This window comes from Lontra canadensis, unplaced genomic scaffold (genome assembly GCF_010015895.1).
Source record: "Lontra canadensis isolate GAN:19392208 unplaced genomic scaffold, GSC_riverotter_1.0 scaffold15, whole genome shotgun sequence".
NCBI lineage: Eukaryota > Metazoa > Chordata > Mammalia > Carnivora > Mustelidae > Lontra > Lontra canadensis.
The window spans coordinates 15287145-15312249 of NW_022631009.1; the positions used below are offsets into that span (position 1 = coordinate 15287145).

At 37.9% G+C, this 25105-nt stretch overlaps 1 protein-coding gene across 2 annotated transcripts in view; it reads right to left on the bottom strand.

The window, feature by feature from the left end:
* ZFPM2 (zinc finger protein, FOG family member 2) overlaps positions 1–25105 on the bottom strand; it is a 453035-nt gene that overhangs the window by 140508 nt on the left and 287422 nt on the right. For both annotated transcript variants that reach the window (XM_032858490.1, XM_032858491.1), the window contains one exon: positions 18683–18794. In XM_032858490.1, the coding sequence (XP_032714381.1) occupies positions 18683–18794 (112 nt within the window). The remainder of the gene's footprint in view (positions 1–18682; positions 18795–25105) is intronic.

Consider the following 25105-nt stretch of genomic DNA (forward strand, 5'->3'; position numbering starts at 1 on the left):
TCAGTGTTTTTCTCAAAATAAATTCTTTTTTTCTGATTAGATTTAAGTCTGTCGTGGGCTAAACTGTTTCTTTAATTTGGTAGGCATGGCAAATTTTAACATGATTAAAAGATAAATGCATGGGTGGGAATAAGCACCATTTAATTTGTAGGCATTGTCATGTTGTAAAAAAAAAAAAAGTAGGTCCAGATTCTGACTTGATACCTCACTAACTATAAAACCTTGGTCAAGTATATTCTCTGGGTTTTTTTTGTTGTTTTTGTTGTTTGTTTTGCTTGCAGTATATAGTAAGCTTTGCAGAGTGGTGGCATGAATCAGATGAGGTTTGCTGTAAAGTAAGTGCTCAACAAAGTTTAGTTCCTTCTTTTTGCCTTCTAACCTCAAATATTTTATCTCTGTAGAGAAAGCCAGATGTGGAGCCACATTGATTTTCCATGTAGTTCTGTGTGTTTGGCATGACTAGTACCTTGGTAGGACGCAAAACAAAGCTGCTACTGTATAATACGAAATCTCGTCAGATAGAAAAGCATTAACAACCAGAAAACTATCAGCTCATCTCACTCTTAAAATATAAATTGTTATCTGTTTTATTGCTTCCCGACCCAATCTATTTTCTCCACTTCAAACCGAAGAAACCAGGGCAAAAAGGGAAGGGGGAAGAGAGAAGCCAAACATTCATCTATTCTTTCAACAAATATTTCTCGAGTGCTTCCTAGGGGTCAGGCATGGATCCCAAACTCTCCCTGTCCCTAAGATTTAGAGCTGGAATCAGAATACAAGTAAATGCTTTCAGGGAGATACTGTTTATGGAATGTTCGCCAGATAAAAATCTTCAAAAACTTTTCAATATTCTTTTCTCAAGTCCCGTTAGTGTTTCGATAGGAGCAAACCTAATAATGGTCTCCTTCCTGCTTTTGAGAACAGCTGACATTCTTCTATTGACACAGCCTCTAGAATTAAACTTGAAAAACCAGAAGCAGGGAGTTCCCATTAAGAGTCATGGCCTTGCAGACTTAGCCCTCCTCTTTGTCCCACAAAGCCAGAATTCTCTGACCCCAAGGGCACAGTGTGGGACTCATCTGTTTTCTTAAGCATTTCCTGGCGAGGGATGTACCACTGTAGTGGTGGGAGGAGAGAGTGACACAGAGGAGATTTATTCACAACTACACTGGCTGAGGTAATTATCAAAGTATCTATTTAATCTTGGACTATTAATGGGTAGAATATTGGTGTTACAGGCCAGGACCTTAAAGCTCAGAAACTTACTAGTAAGTTATGGGGGGGGGAAATGCCACTTTTTTTTTTAACTGAAAAAGGTAATTTTCAGAGCGCAATAAGTAAATTCCAGAGCAGATAATTTTAGGAACTAAGAGGGGTTCATTCATGCACTCCTTTGTTTCTCTTCTTACTAGTTTCTACGTAAAAGAGGCAGGGTGTGTGTGTGTGTGTGAGAGAGAGAGAGTGTGAGAGAGAGAGGAGAAAGAACTTGAACCCTTAGATCAGTTTCCTGGTTATTTTGTCACCAGTAAAGGGATTATAGTCTTTCACATCTAGTTTTACTTCCGCCTACAAAATTGTTGGGCACATAGTAGGCCCTCGATAAAAAGCTGTCAGTGAATGAAAGAATGAAAAGCTGAGATGGGTTCCATGGGCGCCATGTCATTTGTTAGCTTTGTGACTTGACGGTCGTCATTCTAAAACTGGCAATCTTTGCACTGTTTTCATAGGATATTTGTTAGCATTTAATAATTCCATGTCCAGGACAGGGTTCTTCAGACACTGAGCACTGGGTGTAGGTGAACTCCCTGCACCTTCTGCAAACAGTCTTCCTGACTGTGATGCTTTAACATGTTGTTAGAGTAGACAACTGAGCTAACCGGATGATTCTTACGGTGACTTTGAACTACGTTGAAGTGGGCATGCAGCATTGGTTGTAACAGAGCATTGTCTGTCATTCTAGAGTTCTCTAACATAATTGTGTTCCAAGGTAAGAAAGTAAAGTCCAACTTTATAAAAATAATCATAGGTGAAGAATTAAACATGTAATTAATGGTTCCTTATACTTTGAATATTATAACCAGTGTAATAAACCAAGCTGACAAGGGAGACTTTTATGATTTGGAACAAATTCCAATTTCTATTCTAGGGATCTTATTTATCAAGAAAATGTAAATAAGTTGTTCTCAACCTAAAGTTAACAGTTTATTTGGGAATCTGAATAATACATAGTTCTTGGGCTTAAAATGGTGGGAAGCCAAAAACTCAAAGAAACCTATATCACAGTAAAGTCTATCTCAGAAGACTTTATTTAATGGGGTAAAGAAAATATTTCCTGGTCTTTTTATTACCATAGGGCAGATCTGACACCATTAGTTTTCTTTCTGTCATAAATATAGACGAGTAGAATTTGACAGGCATCACTATAAAATAGGTTATAGATAAGTCCAGGCATCTTTCCTTCCACACAGACCTTTCACACCGGGTTCTGATGGGGCTGCTTGAATAGAATGACCAAGGTTTGATTTTAGGCTTCTAGGTCACTGTTTCACCTTGACAACAGTTCTTTCATTTCCAGCAGTAACATTTGCTAGGATCCCTAAGGTGCTTTCATTTTTGTAAGTAGTGTAAGGAGAAAAAAAAAAAAAGGATAGAAAAAAAAAAAAAGATAAATCTTAATTCACATGCTGCAGAACTATCTCTGTGTCTCCGGCACAAAACTTCAAATCCAATCCAAGAACTGGATGTGTATTAGAAGTCTGCAGATTTAAACCTTGTCCACCATGATCAAACTGGATTTATAGAGCATCATAACTCTCCAGACACCATCCAGCAGCTTATTAATTTAATAGACTCCTGTCCATTCACTGATGTTCCTGCCCTGACAGTCTCTCAAGATAAGGTGAAAGCCTTTTGACAGGACAGAGAGCATATATATTTTCTTCTGTTTTCTCGTGGATGGGGTTGTCGACAACTTGAAATGTGTGGCTCAGCAAATTTGTTTTTTTTTTTTTTTCCTTCTCTTTTCTTCTCCTTTTGCTGTGCAGGAAGGATGACAGAGATGAGCCTCCCTACAGTTCCAGGGTTCAGGGGGGCCCCTGTTTCCCCTAAGTACTTATTTAGCATTTTGTTTTGCAAAATAACAATGGATTGATTTAAAGGCATACACTTGGGGGCATTTTCTCCATGAAGAGAAGCAGCATCACAGTTTAATGCCTAATATAAATTAAGAGGTGTTGGAAGAAGGAAGAGGAAAAACAGCAATAAATGTTCCCATTAAATAGAGTACAGCAACATTTTCTTTTCTATAATCCCATTTGTGGGAAGGAGGGGAGTGCCAAGAAAGATAGCACTCAAGCTGTTGTATATTTAAAGACAAAACAGGAAGAACTTTTCAACATTCTTATTTTTCCTTTATGATCGTCTCATGCTCGTGCTTATTTGCAAATAAATTCACAAGTCTCGGTGAGTTACTACACTGGTATATTGCAAGGTTAACTCTTGCCATCCTTCAGTGCATCCTTCTGTTAACGTCACCTCCGTAATCATGAGACCTTGGGTCACCAAACTTAGGTGTGCACGCAGATCACCTGGGATCTCGTTAAAATGCAGATTTGGATTCAGTAGGGCTGAATGGGGCCTGAGCTTTTTGGTGTTTCTAGTAAACTGACGTCATATTGTTGGTTGGCAGATCACATATTAAGTACAAGACATTAGCTGAATTTTTTTTAAAAAAGGTAATTTAGATATAAATTATATCTAAATTATGTAATACATGATATACATGATATATCTAAATATATCATACACCAAGGGGAAATGTAACTTGAACATATTGGCCAAAATTCAAACATTCTCTACCTGCCATATAGTGGGTACCTGACTAATATTTTAGTGAATGGCCTCCTTTTTTTTTTTTTTTTAAGATTTTATTTATTTATTTGAGATAGAGAGTGAGAGAGAGAAAGCATGACCAGGGGGAGTGGGAGAGGGAGACGCAGCAGACTCCCCGCTGAGAAAGGAGCCCAGTGCAGGGCTTGATCCTGGTACTCTGGGATCACAACCTGAGCGCAAGGAAAATGCTTAACTGTCTGAGCCACCCACGCACCCCAGCCTCCTTTTTGTAATCTCCCTTCGTTACATGTGTAAAGATGGTCATCTTAATTTCCTTTGAGGTAGTTAACTAAAATGGTGTATTCAAAGCCAAGGATAAGATAAAAATTAACTTGTTTATTTTCCTACATATTTTCTACTTACTTCATCTCACTGATAGAGAGCTATTTTTCTTACCTGTATCTCTACTCAAAATGCAAAACTATGAAGGAAGATTTTTCAACTAAACTATTGTTTGGCCTAAATGTTCTTCCTAGGCTATTTATTTTGCTTTCCTAGACTTAAGATCAGACCATTTTGCACTTAACAGGTGAGGATATTTGATGGCCAAACACACAATTTAAGCTAGAAACCTGCACTCAAAACACATCCGGATGGCAGAAATTATATTTAACACAGGTAAGATTTAATTTGCATTGCAAAACTAGTTTTGCCATAGACAGACTTCAAATGATTACTTACTAGTTTATTGATAAGTTCTAGATCTTCCTCTTGAGGGAGGGGTGTAAAAATATCATACGTCACACATTAGGTCAAATTCATTATGAAATTTGCTCATTAGGACTATTTGGCAAATATTCTGAAAATGTTTTCATAAGAATGTCTGAGGCTTCTATGTCCTGAAAGTGTGCACCAAGTAAAGGGTGCTGAACTGGAAAGCAGTCATTCTTGAAAAATCTTTACTGACAACGGAGACCAGAGAGTGATGATAAATACTAGATTTCTGAAGGAAAACTGACTACAAGTAATTTATTCTCATTGAATTTCAATGGGCGGTAGATAGAACTACATAGATAGATAGAAAGATCTTATCTGTTTATACTTAAATGTATGTATTTTGGATTCATTCCCTTGGTTGGGATATTCTTCCTTGCGACACCACGATATACTATCTTGGTTGACCCCTCTGTGGTCTGACCGTCTTCATAGACCTCAGACAGACTAATGAGAATATATCTTCTCTGAAGTACTATTGTATGTCATGGCATATAAGGTGACCTTTTAAGTTTAAAAATAGCCTTCAAAAATGGGGTTGACTTATATACCAAGAGTAAAATGAAAAGCTTCCAATTTCAGGTCTCAGAGTGAAGACTTGAGGTCTGGCTGACTTCCCCCCAGTGAAGAGCTGAGAACGACAGACACAGTTTCTGTCTGACAGGAGAAAGTCAAGTGGATCCAGAAAGAACTGCCTCGTAACAGTGAGCCAACATCTTGGCATGACTGCTGCACAAAGATGTCAAGTAAAACCCAATGGTTTGATGGCATCTTTTACATGTATGTAGATTTTCGTTTTTCTAAATTCCTTTCTATATCTTCATGCTAACTGATGGAGCACCACGCTTGCTATGTATATGTGGGATATTCCAAAGAAATCCTCTTGTACCAGATTCCCTAGCATTTAAAAATGCTTGCTAGGGCATGGGATACTTTTCTCAATATGAGGGTAGCATTTTAGGGGCTGGATTTTTCAGATAATTTCCATACAAGTAATTTCTGAAACTAAATCAAGTCACATTCGAGTTTTTATTCTGTTGAATAATGCATCATAAAAGCCATCGAATAATAATTCGAAATTCCGTGAGTGTACACTGTGCGCTGTCTGTGGAGTTATAGAGGTGAGAAATGGAGTCATCGCATTTGAGGTATTCACATCCAACTTAGGACAATGACCGGCTGCGGTGGAGTTCTACCCCTAAGGAGATAGGGCAGGCAAGGTTGTTCAGAGGAACTGATATATGCTGTCTTGAATGGTACCTGTCAGCAATGATAAAGATAGCTAGAAAGTTATCAGGCAAAGGGAACATGATGTACAAAGACAGATATGAAGCAAAGGATATTTGAGGAATTTCATATAAATGAGTATAGTTGAAGTATAAGGGTATTTGTGGAGGATGAGTGAGAAATGAAGTTATAAGGAATCGGGTAGTTAAAAAATACAGATGAGAAAATTTATGGGAAGCATCAATGACGAGAAGAAAGAGTAGAGAATGACAAGTTAGCAGATGGACAATGATAGGGACACTTGCCACTGGGTATACAAATGGATAATCAGATGAAGCCCAGTAGAATAAAAATCGGCAACAAGAAACCACAGGAAACCTGTGAGAAAGTCACTTCAATGGAATTGGGAAGGCAGACACTGGAAAGAAGGGAAAGTGTTGGAGTTCAGGAAGTCAAAGAAGTGAATGCAGAACTTTACAGAAGCTGCCTAAGAAAGGAAGCAGCGAGGGCTTTCTGTTAAGCCTAAGGAATTGATTGCATGCATTTATTTCTATCCCCTTTTGTAAACATGACAGCAAAGAGGGAAACAAAAGGTGACAGGACAAAGAAACAGGACAGAGAAGGCAACAGAAGTCAACAAAATCTTGGAAGCTAGAGAAACTGATGGAGCCATGGATGACAAAGGAGAGCACAAAAAGTTGAAATCCAAGGATCTTGAAGAGCCGATGACCAACAAGAATCAAGCAGACTTCTTCCACAGAATCCTGGAAAACACCAGAAATTAAAGGCCTCTGGTACATTGAAAGGTAAGGTGAGCAGTAGACCTAAACTTTGTAAGACTGACATTCTGAGTGAGAAGCTGTTAGCTTCACAAGCTTAGTTATTCCCTGTAGAGATCAGGGACAGTCCCCTTGCACTCTGTTAGGACGTGGAGGCTAAGTCTTTGGAGAACTGGGACAGGGGCTTCAGATCCCAAGAGACAGTCTCAGCAAAGGGTGATGCTAAAGTGTCTCCTGAATTAGAAGATTAAAGGAACAATCTATATTCTCAACAATGAGATAGGGCCTTTCCAAGATAACTCCCGGTCCCTTTCATCCACATGTCCTCAGATTGCTGGCTTCAAGGTTCATAAATTTCAGTCATGAGACCAGCATTCTGGAAAAGCTAAGCAGGCTCAGACAAAAAATTCCATATACTCTTATTCGGGGACCTCATTATCATGGTTGGGTTACTGTCCTATGACTCTATGTAAAACTCACCAGATGACATGCCATGACCCTGGGCAACAACCCATCAGTTGACATTCTATGCACCGTGCACTGTTCCTATATTTAGCCTTTAGTGTCTCACTCTTCAAAGAAGTAGACACTCACGGATCTCTAGCCATCTAAAGAAAGCTTCAACACCAAATACAGGAACCAAAACAGGAAAGAAAATGTATGAAACAATGCACGGGGCACACAACTTCATAAACATCCTTCAATTTCTATCTTCGGAGATACAGGAAAAATATCCATATACACAGAGCAAGATGTTGAAAAAATAAACTGTTAGCAAATAAAAAATACCTCCTGTAAATTAACAATATAATAGGTAAAATTCAATAGAGAAGTTAAAAAATAAAACCTGAGACATCTCAGAAAGTTGAACAATGTTAAGGAGATGGTTGTGGAAACATTATTCAACGTATATCGTATTGCTCTCCATGTTAACAGATGAGCTACAACTCCTTTATTTATCGTCCACTCATTCATGAATATTTAATGAGCACCTACTAGGTGCTATGCGCTGTTTAAAAAACAGACAGAATTCCTATCTTTGAAGAACACTCATTCTGTGGGTGAGATAATGACATTAAAATTATAAATAAATACTAAAATGACAAATATGAAGATAAATAAGGATGTTATAAACTGAATACGTTCCCTCCATTTTTATGTCGAAGCCCTAAACCCTAGTGTGATAGCATTTCGAAGTGAAGCCTTTGGGAGAGAATTAGGTCACTTCAGGATCAGTGCCCTTATAAAGAGAGACACGGAGGAGCTCTCTCTCTCTCTCTCTCCCTTCATTACATGAGGATTCAGCAAGATGGTGGCCACCTGCAAACCTAGAAGAGGCCTCTTATCAGTCTCCAAATATGTCTGCACCTTGATCTTGGGACTCTCACTTTCACAATGGTGAGAAATAAGTGTCTATTATTTAAGTCATCCAGTCCATACTGTTTTGCTATAATAGCCAAAGCTGACTTATACAAAGGAGAGAAAGGTAAGAAGGAGCAAGAGAAACAGAGTAGTTAGGCAGACCCTCCGAGAAGGCAACGTTTAGAGAGTGTTGTGAATGAAATAAGAGAGGGATCAATGTGGGGGCAGAGCACAGTACAAAGACCCTGAAGCAGAGGCATTTTTTGTACTAGCAAGCAAAAGCAAGGGGGCCCAGGCCCACTGGGACAGAGTAGTTGGGGAGTTGTAGTAAATGTATCCACAGAGGTACCTAGAGGCAGATCATGAAGGGCCTGTTAAGTCAAAGTAATGATTATGCAGGTTTTAGTTCAGGGATTGGCAAGCTTTTTTAATAAAAAGCCAAATCCGGACACCTGGGTGGCTCAGTCCCTTAAGCACCTGCCTTCTGCTCAGGTCAAGAGCCCAGAGTCCAGATATCAAGTCCCGTATCAGGCTCCCTGCTCAGTGGGGAGCCTGCTTCTGCCTCTGCCTCTGCCCCTCCCCCTGCTCCTGCTTTCCCTCTTTCTCTCAAGTAAATGAATACAATCTTTTAAATAAATAAATAGCCAAATCATAAATATTTTAAATTTGCAAGCCAGAGGGTCTCTGCAGCGGCTCAGCTCTGTTCTTACAGCCACAGACAAGTATAAACAAATAGGTTTAGCTATGTTGCAGTTCAACTTTATTTACAAAAATAGGCGATGGGTCAGATTTGGTAGCATGGGTCATATCAATCCTTGTATGAGATCAGTGTGACTGTGATAGGAAACCTCTGGAGGGTTCTATTCACTTCCACTTCTCCACTTTCTCTGTGAAACAGAAGCAAGGCTATTATCTAATAAGGGATGCAGTGTATTTGGGGAGACGGAAGTCTGAAATAGTCACCTTGATTAGAAAAATAAGTCTGTATGGCAAGGTTACATACACTGAAGGTTCAACATTCACCTTGTGGTCAAATGCAATATCAACTGGTCAGCAATGGGTCTAGTTGCTATTATTTTGTTGTCATTAGTGGTGGTGGTTTGTTTGTTTTGTTCTGACCACATCTGTATGGCATTCACTGTAGATGAGGCACTATTCTAAGCACTTCACAGATATCACTTTACCTAACTTCTGCTGCTTGGATGTAGCCAAAGGAAAGTGGAGAGTTGGACTGACTAGAAAGGGGGTATTGTCAGGCCAGTATAGTAAAAGTCAGAGAGAGAGAGAGAGAGAGAGAGAGAGGGGGGTGAGGAAAGAATGACGAGAGAGTGACTGGAATCATGAGCCCGCCAAATTCAAGGCAGGTAATCTGGAATTAAAGATGGGGAGGGGAGGGAGAGTCGGGGGGGGGCATTGGTGAACATTAAAATGTTGGCTGTGGCAGGGAAGGAACAGAGGTTCATTTGGAGTTGAAAAATTGTAAGAGTCAGGTAATGAGTAGATCAAGGTGAATGACTGATTACCGTCTTCTAGAAGGGTAGAGGTATGATGTTATTTCCTCGACAGATAAAGTGTTAGTTTTATTATGGGATGGACCTACGCTGAAACTTGGAGGCTCAAATCTTACTAAAATCTCAGTGTGATTGTGTGTGCCTCAAAACTTTTGGTATCTCTCCAATGCCTTTACTGCAAGGTCTTCAGACTGGACTTTTAATGAAACCTACAACATGGCCTTCTAGAACTTTTGGAGGCTTCCTCACTGGTTTATTTGTAAATTCTCTAACTAAAGTATGCACCAATACTCTCATGAAAACATTGTATACAGTGTAGTCTGCAACCTTTTACACAACACAATTTCAACCTCCTCAAATGCCTTTCCCCATTTCTCAAACTTATATTTAACTTTCACTAAGTATTTAATTTTCACTATCCAACCAAAACTCCACAATCTTTGTCAACTTTCTTTGACCACATAAGACTGAACTCAGTATTATGCAAACTTTATCAATTAAAGTCGGTCTGTCTTTTTCTTTCTTTCTTTCTTTCTTTCTTTCTTTTCTTTCTTTCCTTTTCTTTTTTTAAAGATTTTATTTATTTGACAGACAGAGATCACAAGTAGGCAGAGAGGCGGGCAGAGAGAGAGGGGGAAGGAGCTCTCTGCTGAGCAGAGTTTCTGATGCGGGGCTTGATCCCAGGACCCTGGAGATCATGACCTGAGCCAAAGGCAGAGGCTTAACCCACTGAGCCACCCAGGCGTCCCATCAATTAAGGTCTTTCAGTAAATTCCTTAAGCCGGGGTGGGGGTGTTTCATAGCCTTTTGTATCACTCATGATACCCAGGCCATATCATGCAAAAAGCATTGGGTCAATTACTTTAATTTTATTTTAAAAATTATCTTGTGAAACACAAAGTGTCAGGATATTCATAGAGATGCTAAAGAAAAATAATTATCTCACTGAGGAATAATTTAAATTCTATGGATGAGAGACATTTTGTGGGCAAGGCAAAGATTTCTTTGTTCCTTTCGTTTGAGTTGTATCAAAAGGAGAGCAAGAGTGTAGTTAAGACAAAGAATGATTTTCACTTGCAAATATTTTTCCTAAATTATATGAGGAAAATAATGTGAAGAAAATTATAGACGAAGGATACAAAAAATCCTCCTCAAATTTAACCACCTCTACAGAAATACTCTTATAATTTCAGGGTATTTCTTTCAAGTATGTTTCTCTACACAGACATTTTTTTAAACATAATTATAATCATAATCATACTAGGAACAAAGCATTATATTCTACTTTTTCATTTGGAATTATAACATAATTTCTTCTTCTACATAATCCACTGTTTTCAAAAAGTAGTCAAGTAGCTCACTCTGAAAAAAAATCTGCCCTAAAGAGTTGTCCCTCATTGTAGCTGTCAGATACTTTTGGGGTAGCTTTCAAGATTGGCATCTCTTTGACTGACAAGCTAACATCCCTGAGTGATAGTGAGTCACCTCTCAAAAGACCCCACTCTTCATTTCTCATTTTTATACTTATAAAACTGATATATTCTTAGTTGTTATCATTGGCCAACATCCTGACTGGGTTTTTACCCCTAAGAGACAAGATGTTTCATTCATATATGGGTCTAGGGTGGTTTAGGATATTTTTTTTCTCTGATATATGATAGCACATCTAACTGGGGTAATTAATGGTATTTTCATGCAGGATTATTTACCAATATTTCATTAAAGAAATTCATAGTGATGTTGATATGGAAACAAATGTATTTTCTCACATCACATAGCCAACATTAGTAATAACTAAGGACATAAACTAGTCAGTACGATCAGACCCAGTCTGAAATAACCCAAGTAAATCACTAACATAATTGTAAAAACTGTAGACTTGAAGAAAGAAAAGGAAATGACAGAATGCCTGACATTTGCTGAAGTTGCTGTCATTCCGCCATTTGCAACAGAGAGTCCTACTGTAAATTAACATAGTCACTGGCAGGGTCACTTGTCTTGACCTTAAGAACCCCTCAGAAATGACAATTTGAATCCAAATGCTGGTTTTCTAAAGCAGCCATTTTTACAATCACTGGTTCCTAGAATAGGCACAATAAATAACTCGCTCCTCAAAACATCTCTCCTTCTCATAGAACATAACCAGAAAGAGCCTCAGATGTTCACGAAACACGTTGGGTTTTCGGCATCGCGTTATCCTGTGGTGCTCTGCAATCAATTACTGTTATACCACCATCATTAATAATTTTCTTAATGAAAATGATTCTGTTGATCTCCGTTGTATTTTAATTATCAGAGTTAAGCATAATTACACTGCAGCTCTGAGCTGGCATGTGGACTCCTTTAGGGCGCAATTTTGTTTTAACACACTGATAATGTAATTTTACATTGTGTCAGTTTGTTTGGTTATTATCCAGTTGTACAATTCCACTGTATTCCTGATAACAGATAATAACCTTAGTACCTCCTATATCCTGAAGTCATTTAAAAAGCAATATTGGAATTCCGCGACTAGCTAACTTAATCGCCTTATGATTTTTTAATTCCCGCTGCTAAATATTTGGTTCAGGCACCCACCCTCTTTTAAGAATACCATAAAACCAGATGACAGTTGTATATTTTCTGTGAATGACAGAATGGTTAGATAAACCCTTAAAATATAAGCACACATTTTTTTCTTTTAAAAACAGCTTCTTATTTACATAATATTAGGCCCTTTAGGTGAAGTTGAACAGGAACTTGCAGGCTACTTTGAAAATTGGCTGCTACGTTAGATAAGGCTGTTGTGTCAAAATTCTAGCAACATGCAACAGATTCACTATTTGAAGGTGGAAAATCATCCAGACTTTGCAAGAGTCCTCACGCTAAAAGATCTTTGTTTTTTGAAAAGTTGATCAATTTAGTCAGTGTGCAGAAAGTTACTCATCCAAGTGAGGTCTATTAGAATTTCTGCATTATTTCAACAGTGTCTAGTATAGGATCTTGAACATCGTAGACAATCCATCAAAGCTTAAATGAACTCACTCACAGTTAAGTTTGTGCAAACAGGCAAAATCAGAACCCTGAGATGATTTTGAGATTGGTCTTCTATGTGACTTTAAATCGCTGTGGTCTTTCCAATTTTAGTATATGTGCTGCCGAAGCGAGCACTGCTGTGGTCTTGAAAGCAGGAGGTATTAGCACAACGCTCTGCTGTGACTGGTATTTTAGCTCACCATTGAATTAGGGAAAAAAACACAGAGTTGCTGATGGACACGGATGCACACTTGTGAAAAAGATCAATAACCTGCAGCCTTGGCCCAGCGAAGGGCAGCATCAGAACTCTGTTCATTAGATAACTGGAAACTGAAAGTCAACGTGCTCAAGATGGAATCCTAATTTCACCGTGTATGAGCCAAAGATCCTTGGATTATTTTCTTATCTAAACCCTCAGTTTACTCAGCTGTAAAGTAGGGATATTGCTGCTTACATCATGAGCCTGTTGTAACAGTAAATAAAATGTAGGTACAGTATGCAAATTAATGTCTGTGTAGAATAAGTGCTTAATATTATATTAATACTAACAGTCTTAGTATGAGCAGTATTATCATTATTTTTTTAATCATTATCATCTTGATACTAGACACTTTACATAAGACTTCCACTAAAAATAAAAATGCCATGCGTTCAAGGAAAAAAAGCCCAGTAACATCTTCAGGCAAAGGCTTTGGGCCCTTGATTTTATAAGACCGTTCTCTGCAGAGACTGTGATGTGAGTTCAACAGTAACTGAACGAGAGTTTTGGAATCCTGGGCTATAAATCTGGCATCAGATGGCATGTTTTCATGCACACTTGCTTGATACCAACATAAAAGCCTGGTTTCATTTCCTCTAAGTTTGTACTGACGTGTCCACAAGTGCAAATTGGATTGAGTGTAAGATAATTAGCAATATAATATTTATAATAATATACACAGTTAAGTTTACAAGGTTCTGCCTCTCAAAAATTCTCCAACATAACCATGGCTATTCCATTTTCACAGCTGAGGAAATCAAGATTTATAGGCTACATGATTTGCCCAAAGTCACATACCAGCAATAGCTTTTTTTTTTTTTTTTTACAATGATACCGTGCTTTCATATAAAAACAAATCTGTGGTTAGGGTGGGAGTGAGGGTTCACTGATACTTTTCCATTCTTTTGATTGACAATGTTTATTCTCTTAGTACCCATACCTAGAGAACGTGTCTACTCTGAAATGACAACTCCATGGAAAACTCCATTATTCCTTACTTGAACTGAATGAACACAGCCACAAGGTCAAGGCATCAAGGCTTAATTCTGAGTACTCAAAAACAAAAACAAAAACAAAAACAACCCGAAGGAACCTATTTACTTTTAAGATGTGAGAAAGGTCACCATACTCTGCAAACACTATGAAGTAAAGAACACCACGGTACATAGAAAAGTCGGCCTCCTATGCGCAATAGGCATTAGTGGATTTTAGGACTTAGTGGGCAGACCTTGCTAATCCTACCCCCCAGCATCCTCTCTTTAACTTCAGCATGGTGCTTTCCAGTCTTTTTCCATTGGAGATAAGCAAATTAGAATTATCTGGAGTCTGTTGAGAATAATGGCAAAAAACAGATGACCCAACAAGTCTGGTCCATCAATGTCTGGATGAGCTAATTACTTTCTGGAATGACAGGGGGTAGTCGAGGCAGGGAAAAAGTACATCAGATTACAATATTAATGCCAAATACTATACTTTTTTACTTTGATGAAACAAGATGATGGCAGCCTGTCACATAGCACTGATATAATTTTATAATAATTATTTGATGGACACCCTGGAAATGAAAGCTATAGTTATATTTAATTTTGCTATTAGCTCACATTTAATAATACTTTAAGAAGTAAGTATGCCTCTTAAATGGGAATAGTTATACACTAAGTGGCCTATCTAAGACACCATAAGAAAATGATATCAAAAATTTCACAGTCAGGGCATTTAAAAAATGCTACACGTACGCATTTTACATTCTATTTGTAAATAGGTACTGATATGTTCTCAGATAGCCAGGTCCTATAATAATGATTCTGGCACAGAATTCATAAGTAATGTAGGTTCTTAGCTAGAAAACAAAATAAGGAAATGCAATTTTGGCTTCAGGAATTTATTTGTCATCTTCGGTGAGTGCTTCTTAGACATTAGGAATTATGTTTTGTGCCTAAGTGCATGAAGTTAGCCCATCAGGCAACTAGTCCTTTGTATCTGTCAGCAGCACTTTGGTATCATTTGGGGAACTATTTCTTCTCTTAGTGGCTCATGTGGGGTTAATTCTAGTCTAAGGATGATTGTAGTCTGCCAGGGAGAGACACTGTGATTAACTGTGTCAAGGATTGGTATGCGATGTGCCCTAACCAAAACCCAGAAAAACTGTTTTCATTGGAATTTCTGTCCTGGTAGAATAAGTCTGGAGCTTCCCACTACCTGAGGAGAATGTTTCTGAAAATGAAACCCAGAAAAGAAAGAATGGGCGGAAAACAGAGACAGTCTGGGGACAAAGTTTGAGCAACTGGATTAAGCTGTTCCTGAAATCTAGAACATTCTTGGCCTCTCAGTTTTATGATCCTCCCCCTACCCCCAACACACACACAAACACACATACACACACACACACACACACACACATTCTTCTCCTCTTTCTTCTTCTTCTTTTCTTTTTTTTTTTCCTTTCTTTCTTTCTTTCTTTCTTTCTTTCTTTCTTTCTTTTTTTTTTGGATAAGCCAATTTCCTTTGGATTTCTATCACTTGAAAACAGTCCCAAATAATAAATAACATACATATTATGAAAATGCTTCACACTTTATGGATGTCCAAATCAATCCTGATTAAATGTAAATCACCAAAACCTTCCAACTACAAAACTCTTTTGCTTTAAGGAGCCTTATCATACGTGTAAGCCTTTGAAGACAACAAACTCAGAATCCATGGGGTCCTGATAGGAGTGCTTCCTGGGGTCATATTTTCCATGACTCAGATGATCCCTAGTACAATCACAGCATATCAAGGTATTCACAGTACTTTGAGTCATAGTCTTGGTGAGCTATTCCTTCCCTCCAGAGGGAATCTGAATAGTAGGAATTAGTATCAGGCCTCTGAAGCCCATCCAGGAGAGCAGAATAGAATTTAAGGGAGAATTTTTCTGAGTATGTTACCCAGAACACTAATTCCAAAGGGTGTCCACTTGAAAGGAGAAAAAAAAAATATATATATATAGATAGATAGATAGATATAGATATATATATAGATATAGATATAGATATATAGATATCATATGGTCAAATGAGTTAAACAAGTGTTTTACCATAGAACTTCTCAGAGTATCAGTGGCAGCAGGCATTGTGAATTTCCAAGAGGGGCCATGACAGGCAATATTAGGTCACAGGGCTCTTTTTTAAACAAACTTGGGATTCTGTATAATGCATTTGGAGAGTGCCATATCATAATATATACTCTTTGTGATTTCCAGACATAAATACCCGAGTGATTTAGAAGAATTTACTAATCATATAATAATGGCAGAGGGAAATCAGAGTCTCACAGTACAGGACATAAGGTTTGGAATGATTAAGATCCAGATTCAAATTTGACCCAGATTCAAATTTGGCTCCATTATCAGCTCTCTATGACCAAGAACAGCCATACTATCTTTCTAAGTCATAATGGCAAACCATGTAAAATAAAAAACACACTACCTATGTCATTGAGCTGTTTGAAAGCCTCATATGGGGAGAAATTATTCAATATGTATAACTCAGACCCTAAGTTAGACAAATGCACGTTTGAAACACATTCCAACCCTTTACTAGCTATGGGACCATGGCAAATTACTTAACCCACCTAAATCTCAATTTCACCTTTTGTAAATTACCTCATAGGAAGTATTCAATGAAGATCAAATGAAATAAGGCCTCTACAGTAGTTACTGCCGTCCCTGCTGTTTGAACCTCAATGCCAATAGTTCTTAATTTGAAAAATATCAGATTACCTTTTGTCAGTTAAGAAGCATTAAATAGCCATAATTCATAGGGCTCATCATTCGAGTATGTGAAATGCCTATTACAGTTTCTGACAACCACTCATCCTTTGTTTATCTGGTCAGCCAATCAGTATTTATTTAGTGTTTTTTTTTGGTACAGGCAGCACACCAGACCAAGGATAGGAGGTTAACAAAGACATAGTTCTTGCCCTCGGTAACTAGAGAGTAGATCGGAAAGGCAGGCAATACTAGCTAACACCTCACTTTTTCCTTTTGCCAGAAGCTAATAGCTAACTTTCCCCCTTTTTTTCTTTTTTCCTAACTTTTGGCTTTTTTACTCTTTTCTTGAACCCATATAATAATGATCGTAAAACAACGTGATGAAGAACAGCGAGAGAAACACATACAATCTGGTACAGTATAGAAGTACCACAGAGCAGATTCAGTTGGGCTTAGTAATGGTGGCTCTTAGTATCCACATAATAGGCTAGTATGTAGTTGGGCTCAATGCATGCTTTATGAGTTAATTAATTAGGAACATTCCATAAATTACTCCAAATTATTCCTTGCCCGCAGACTTACTATATAGCCAACCATGATACAAAACACATAAACATGTTCAAGTTAACGCACTCCACTGAACACAGAATTGGAATTTTACCATATTTTTTCCTTATATGTAACAATCTAACAATCACTGCTCCCAAAAGAATGGCTGATTTAAAAATGCAATGGATTTTGGATTATGACAAGAGAACAGCTCTTTGCTTGGTTCCTCCATATTGTATTGCCATCACCAAGATAAGACACTGCATAACCAAAATTTATTCCTCGTAATTAATCCTATACTCCAAGGCTTCTTTTGTATTTCTGCATTCTGATTGTGGGCACTGGTCAACTAGTTTGCTATACCATTCCCTTCCGCTTTGATAGATCATATTGACAATGTCCTGGGAAAATCACACTTTCCTTTCCGCTAAAAACTCCCACCAGCTTACCACAGGTATTTCAGGTTGGAAAAAAATGAGTGGGTCCGGGACCGGCAATTATAGAAGGGAAAGGAATATAATCAGATCCTGGTGTGCAGATTGTTTTTTTAGCTTGCAAATTCCCTCTTTCCGGTGTTTCAACTTTCAAAGGCTCATGGTAGTTTAAAGGCAATCCTCTTATAAGTGTACAAATTGTAATGATTATAGGAACAAGTTGTAATTGTTTCTAGCAAGTTTTTAAGAGTCTTTGATGTTATGATTAGTGTTTTATATGTTAATATATTGATAGGGGTGCTTATTTGCTTGTTCCCTTGTATGCTTTTATGGTTTCTAGGTTCAATGTGCAAGTAAATCTTTGATCTCAGTAGGTCTGTTTGGTTAAAAAAGAAAGCTAAAAGAAATTAAACATGAGAAGCCCAAGGTTTTGCAATATTTACGAAGAGACGCTCTTAGGGATTTCACTGTAAGAGTAGAGAGCTGGGGCCCATAACTTGAATATAGAGAAAAGTGCCCAAAACCACACCACACACGAAGAGGGGCCTGTGTCTGGGAGTGCCATCATGGACCTTCGGCTCCTTTGTAGCCAGACTGTAGCTAGATGACAGGTCTAGGCTGATGTCACACTGAACAAATCAAAGGCAAAACTCTGCAAGCCATTGGTTTCCTCTTCCCCCGTTTGCCTCCTGCCCTTCAGAAATCACCATGGGGAGGAATTCTCAGTCTTTGCGGTGTTTCCCTTTCAGCTATCCTCATCATGAGAGATTTCAAGAAAGGGGCTGGAATGCCTCCTGGAGCATACACCTTGACATGGATCGCTAAATTTCAAAAGGAATTTACTTTCTGTAGATAATGTCTTAGAGGGAGGAACCTGGGATCTCCTCAAACTGGCTATTAATAAAGCTAACAGCAAGGAGGGTACCAGTCACGCCACTCAAATACAGGGTTAGGTAACTGTGTGCAGATCTAAGTCATCAATGGTATAACACTTTCTGTCTTATCCTATCCTGTACAGAAAAAGCCCAGTAGACTCTGCTGGAAACGCAGGTTAGAGAGATTCTTGAGAGAAAAAGGAAAAGAGTGGGTCACGTTTCACTTTGCATTCCTATTCCAGCTCACTTGGTGCGGGCCTGCCTTGCTCAGCTGCCAAAACTTGCAAAGAGAGAGAGAAAGGATCCTGCATTTACCTTTGCTGTACACAATGCAGTTGTTTTTGCTGTCTTCCACTCCTTGCCACGTCACATCCAGCAGCCACTTGGGACCAGCCGTCAGCACCATTGGGACTTGAGCCTTTGTCTTCTGTGGAAAGAAGGGTAACAAACAGATGCCATTTGCTTTCGTTGATTAAAAACTTGAGTAATAACTGTACTAATCATTTTATTTTTACAAACAACTAAATCTCCCAAACCATAATCCAAGTCCTTATTCCCCTGTTTCATATCTTTTTAAGACGACAGAACCTGTAAGGCTTTACTGCTTTTCCTTAATCTGAATGGTAGAATTATTATCAAGGATTTTTTTTTTTTTTTCCCTAAATGATACTGGATCAGATCTCCAAGATTAGACAGATCTCTTGCGGCTCTGAATTATAAAGAGAATGCAGATGACTTTCATTGCAAAGAGCAGAGTGTTTAGAAGTGAACTTTAGACACATTGTACTTCACTATCAACAGGATCTCACTATTTCCTGAAACAGACAGGAAAGAATTTAAAGAATCAGGATCCATTTCAAAGCTCTATCCTGAGCAACATTTATATTAGAGTAGGAATTTCTGTCGAATGAATAATGAAATCTACCCAAGCCCTCTGCTGGGTGTGGATATGTAGTCTGACTGTAACCAAAATAATAATAATGCTAATGATTCACCGTACATGGTCTCCAGAAAGACTATAAAAGAGGGATCGTGAATAAATTCCGAGGCAGAGCGACTAAAGCATGACATCCCTCACTCTGAGAAGCACACAAAGCAGGGACACTCGTGCCCTCGTTCTAACAAAATATTTCCATTGGTGCATTTTAAATATAAGGCTCAGAATGTTCATTCTTTTAGGCTGTTTCGCATCCAAATTATTTGTCTTTAATTACGTTAAACGTGGCAGGAAGTAAACTGGGGAGGAGACAAGTGAGCTTTAGCAAGACTGTTGTTACCGGATGAGTCACAGTGAACCAGCGTTCAGACTTTTATCACCCACCAGACCATGTCTGTATATCAAATATCACAAAACCACAACAGACTACAATGCAAGGGTCTCCAGGTAATTTCTGAACTGAATCTTCACCTAGATATGATCCTGCCAAAGAGATCTCAGCTCATTCTGGGGACTCTTCCACAAATTTACCAAATTGGCATTAATAAGTATTCACTTGAGGAGTTCCACGTAATCTGGTCATTTCAAATCCCTCAGGAATCTGGAAAACCCATTTCACCTGCTGAATGACAACAATGATAGCATCTGAGACACGGATCTATTGTTAGCTGCAAACCCATATTGACAACTAGGCATAAGATGAGTGTTAAGTCATTTCCTGAAGTATGAACTATATTATAAGATGTAGAAAAACCATAAAACATACTGTTTAATGAAAAAAAAATCAACCATGATGAATAATTTAAAAAAAGAAGTCTGAAAAAATATTTCAAATGTTAAAAGAGATGGCAAAACAGATGGTGAGAAATACTAGCCTACAAATTTTTTTTTATATTCATATTTTGATTCATTTCAAATTCTTAATTTTTCAACTACATATCTTAATATTTGGCAAACATTTATCTGGTGCTTTACATGTTCAGAGAAACTTTCCTAGTAACAAACTATAGAAATTGTTCCTGAAAGTACAGTCTTCTAAGGATGGTTAGGTGAAAGCCCCAGAGGAAATATCTTTTTTTAACAACAGGTAAAATGTTATCAAGTTATCTTTATGGTGATTAGTCTGAGTGACCATTTTTATTTCCGTTTGAAAACAGAATTGAGGACAAGCAAGCTTCTTCAATCTGAAATGATAAGGACCCATAGCCAATGAAATATTAGGTCTTAATTATGCATTTGCCTGCTTCTCTTACTACCAGAGAAACCGGTAAATCCACAGATGAGGGTCAGCGGCTCTCTGAGCAGTAGGCAGAACAAGTCACAAGAGAGAGCACACCATTTTGATAAACCCGCATGTAAGAGATTTCGTGGTCTTATTGCTAAAACCTTCTCTCTTCCATTTTTAAAGAACAGAATTCAATGGCAGGCACCTCCCCCATTTCTATTGTACTGTTATTTCATGGGAAAGACATGCCTTTTATTTAATCTTCATGCTCCATAGTTCTTAGAGCCACAAAAATTTCTACACAGTAGATCAGCTTTTATAATTTTCCACAGATAATATGAAAAATAGATATTGATCACTTAAGTTCTTTAGGGACTCTTTTAGTGTAAAGCAAATCAATTGATTTTGTTGATACTATAATCTTCTGTTCATTTATGAACATACAAACCACCTCCATCGTGGTCCTCTGATTGGTGCTTGGAATATGAGGACATCTTTTTCGGTGAAAGATACAGATACGTAAGAAAAAGTTTAATGTAATGTAAAAAGTAGCATAATAAGGAGTATGAAATCATGTGTAAATTGTTTTGGGATTAATGCAAGGCAAGAGAAGCATATTTTGAAGGACCTCTTCAAACCAGGCAAAACCTTTCATACTTAAATTTCTAGGCAAAGGAAACCAGTAAAGACAGTTTAATTAGGAAGAATATGGTGCTACTACGTATGCTACTTATGCAGGGACTTTCTTAGACACTTTCCTGACTTATTTAGTCTTCATGTCCATTCTCAGATAAAAAACAAACAAAAACCAAAAACCAAAACAAACAAGCAAACAAAACCCTGCAATTCAAAGATTAATAATTTCTTTAAGTCAAATAGCTGGTAGAAGTAGGACCCCATTTCTGTGTCTAGCTCAGTCTCCAGCTACCACTAACCCTGGGGTGACCAACCATCTGGGTTTTCCTGGGACTTAAGGGTCTCCCAGGATGCTGGATTTTCAGTGCTTAAACGGGAAATTCCTGGGCAAACTGGGAGGTGACTTGTTCACCTCCACCCCTATTAGTACTACTATAGTTAAAACGATATCGGTGGTTTACATCTACTGAGCACTTAACGTTGGATGTTGTTCTTCCCCTCAATTATCTTTTTTAATTTTTAAACTCTAGGATTTAGGTATTAACATTTTCTCCACTTAGTACATAAGCAAATTAGGATTTGAAGGAATTAATTTTATGATACAAATTAGACTAGTTAATTAATATCTTTTCTTAGTAGTAAGTTAGGCATCACGCCTTTTAAAACCTTGAAAACCTTTATTACACCTGGGCACAGGCAGAATCTGACTTATTAAAAAACAAGGAAAAACAATTTCTTTTACTATAAACCAACGAAGCAAAAGCAAAAATGTAGCAAGGTCTTGCTGAAAGTTATACCCAAGCTGTAAAGTAAATAATAAGTAGATAAAAAATCTCAAGGGACCAGTTATTACAGTTTTGAGGAGGTAAGTCAATTTCTTTCTGAAGAAGTCAACTTTTGTAGAGATTGACTGACTTCAAAGAAGATTACCAAGTGTGAGAAGGAGGGAGTTATCCAGGATTATATGAAATCTATACTTCAGCAAAATCCATGAATAGAAAATAACAATAATATCCACATTGATCATTAGGTTCACTTTCCCATGTCTCTATCATAAGGACTCATACAAGTCTAGACTGTTAAGAGCTGGAAGCAACTTCAAAGTTCAATGAATTTAATTCCCTAATTTCACAAATAAAGAAAGTAAAGCCAAGATTTTATTAGCATCCTACAGAGGATACAGTTGGCACAATATGTTGGGAAAGAGAGTAGATATAAAAGTTGTGATAGAGAAACAACCCCTAATGGTGTCCATACTCTAATTCCTTGGAACCTGTGAATATGTTACCCTACTTGGGGAAAAGGATTTTAAAGATGTTATTAAAATTTATGACCATGAAATGGTGAGATTTTCCTAGATTATCAAGATAGGCCCCATCTAAATACATGAGTTCTTATAGAAGAGAAAGTCAGATCAGTAGATCAAAGAGATTCCATATGAAAAGGATTCCATCTGCCTTTGTTGCCTTTGAAGATGGCGTAGGGAGGCTATAAACTAAGGAACACTGTGGGGTCTGGAAACTGGGATCTCAGTTCTACAACCTCAAGGAAGTGAATTCTGCCACCAGCTGAAGGGTGGGAAAGGTATCCTCTCCTAGAACCTCCAGATAGGAACGCATCCTGCTGACATCTTGATTTTAGTCTAATGAGCTACATACTGGATTTCTGATCTATAGAACTAATAATTTGGGTTATTTTAAACCATTAAATTTATAGTAATTTGCTTCAGCAGCAATAGAAAACTAATACAAAAGGCATTTGGGCTTACCAACTTACAGTCAAATAAAAAGAAAAAAAGACTTAAAGTTCCTTATCAAAAGTACTCAAAAGCGTGAAACAGCTTCTTCTTTGTCGGAATAACATCAAATCTACATTGTCATTCCACAGTCATTAGATATGCTTACTGTTCTTGTCTTCAAGTACGAAAATATACACAGTGGTAATTATAATGTCCACTTTTACAATTGAGTATTCAAAATATTTCATGATTCACCACTGACCTTACAGTTGGGATGGAACCAAAAGGACATTACTGTTCTTGGAGTCAGATGGCCTCAGCCTGAATCCTACTATGTGCTATGGGCTGGCTCTGTGACCGGAAAACCACTTCAACTCCAATGGCCTGAATTTCAGAATGCACATCTGCCAAATCATTGTTATCTTAAGGAAAGTAATCTAAAGCAACCAGCATGATGTTTGGTGTACTGCAGATGCACGTCAAACTCTTGCTGAATAGCTACATAAATAAGCAAATAAAAATGCCCCAAATCATTTACTGAATCCTTCCTATTTCTCAGGTGTTAGTCACATTTGTAGTTATACACATAAAAGTCAGGAAGCTCTTAAGTTTCCAATTTAAACCTGATGGTAGTCACCAGGGCTATTGATCAGCTGTTTCCAGCTCTCTACTTTCCAGATCTCTTTTGAAGTGAGGGGTGGCCATATGACTTCGCTGGACCAATGAAACTGAACAAGAGATGGCTCTGTCACTTCCACAGAGAAGCCGTAAGAGCCACTGGACTCACCATCATGCCTTGCTTTTGCTGAAGTGATCGTGGAAGCATGTAAGGAGGAAGCCCCGGGAATCACAATGGTCACATAGCATGATAAGGAAAGAAACTTCTTTCTTTATGTACAAAGTCGCTGTGGTAGTAGAGCTGCTTGCAACCTCAGCAAAACCTAGTCTATCCTCACTTATGCAAAGGTTTTCTTCATTTTTTTTTTCTGTATTCAATAGCCCATGGGGTTTTACAGGTTAAAGTTTACACTTCATATCTATGCAGTCTCTTTCAGGAATAAATCAATTCAAGGTACATAACAGGAGCCCTGAGTTTCAGTTAAACTGGCATTTTTTAAAAAGAAAAAGAAACAGTGTGCACTTTTGAGGCTCCACATTGTAAGCTGGAAAAATGTGCACTCCTGGACACTGTTTGAACCCAGAGTTTCATGCTTCGACAGCCTACAACTAGACAAACTTGACAAGGACAAAATGGGTCAAAAGTGTCATTTCTTAGGAATAATTAGAATCATCTAATGTGGATAAAAGAGGTCAAACTAGCATCCACTTCTCACTAACCTTTGGAGTTACTGGACCGACAAAGGAGGTAGCCTTCAATAAATGTTTATACTCAAGCCAAAAGGTTAATGGAGATAAAAGTAGACAGCCCAAAGGTAAAGCACAGAGGATAATTCTAACCCAAGAAACCAGTGACATAATGCTATCTTAGGGATTCCAAGTTTTGCTGGAAATATTTGTTGAGGATTTCCAAAATGAGGCTTAAGAAGAGCTAGAAGTCTTAGGAAAATCTGACCTATGAGAAGAGCCTGACTTTGCAGCCTTTTAAAAGAGCTAGAAGTGTCACTTGATGGAAAAATTGGCCTCCATTGACTTTAGTTGAGGAAATATAACAAAATATCATTAGAAAATCTCAAGCCAATGCCATGAGATGTGGTTTGATGCTGATAAAAATGCTCTCAGTATGTTGATTGGGCAATAGGTGAAGAGGGCTGAAGTCTATTTGTGGAAATTCATAGCTGTTTTAACAATTCATCGCTGTTCCTATTCTCTCAGCTATAAAAACATATTTGATAGTAGGCATAGAAAATTTTCCAAATTATTGTGGACATTAGATTTATATAGTTAGAACCAGAAAAATGGCCAATCTCCTCCAACTGAATTATTGTCTACATCTAAATGAAAAAATGGTACTGTATATGATTTGACCTTATACTTTACTACACCGTAAAAGTTTCGGTTAATATCCAAGCAGTTCTCCACACTGGAATTGAATTCAAACACAATCTGGTAGTCACAAAAACATTGTATCACTCTCCCTTTAAGTCTGTGAAGTCTCTAGTGACAGTGAACTTGAATTTAGAAATTCCCTTTACCAACAGCCTATCCTAAGGGGGCATAATAACTTAAAATCTTGGACTACCA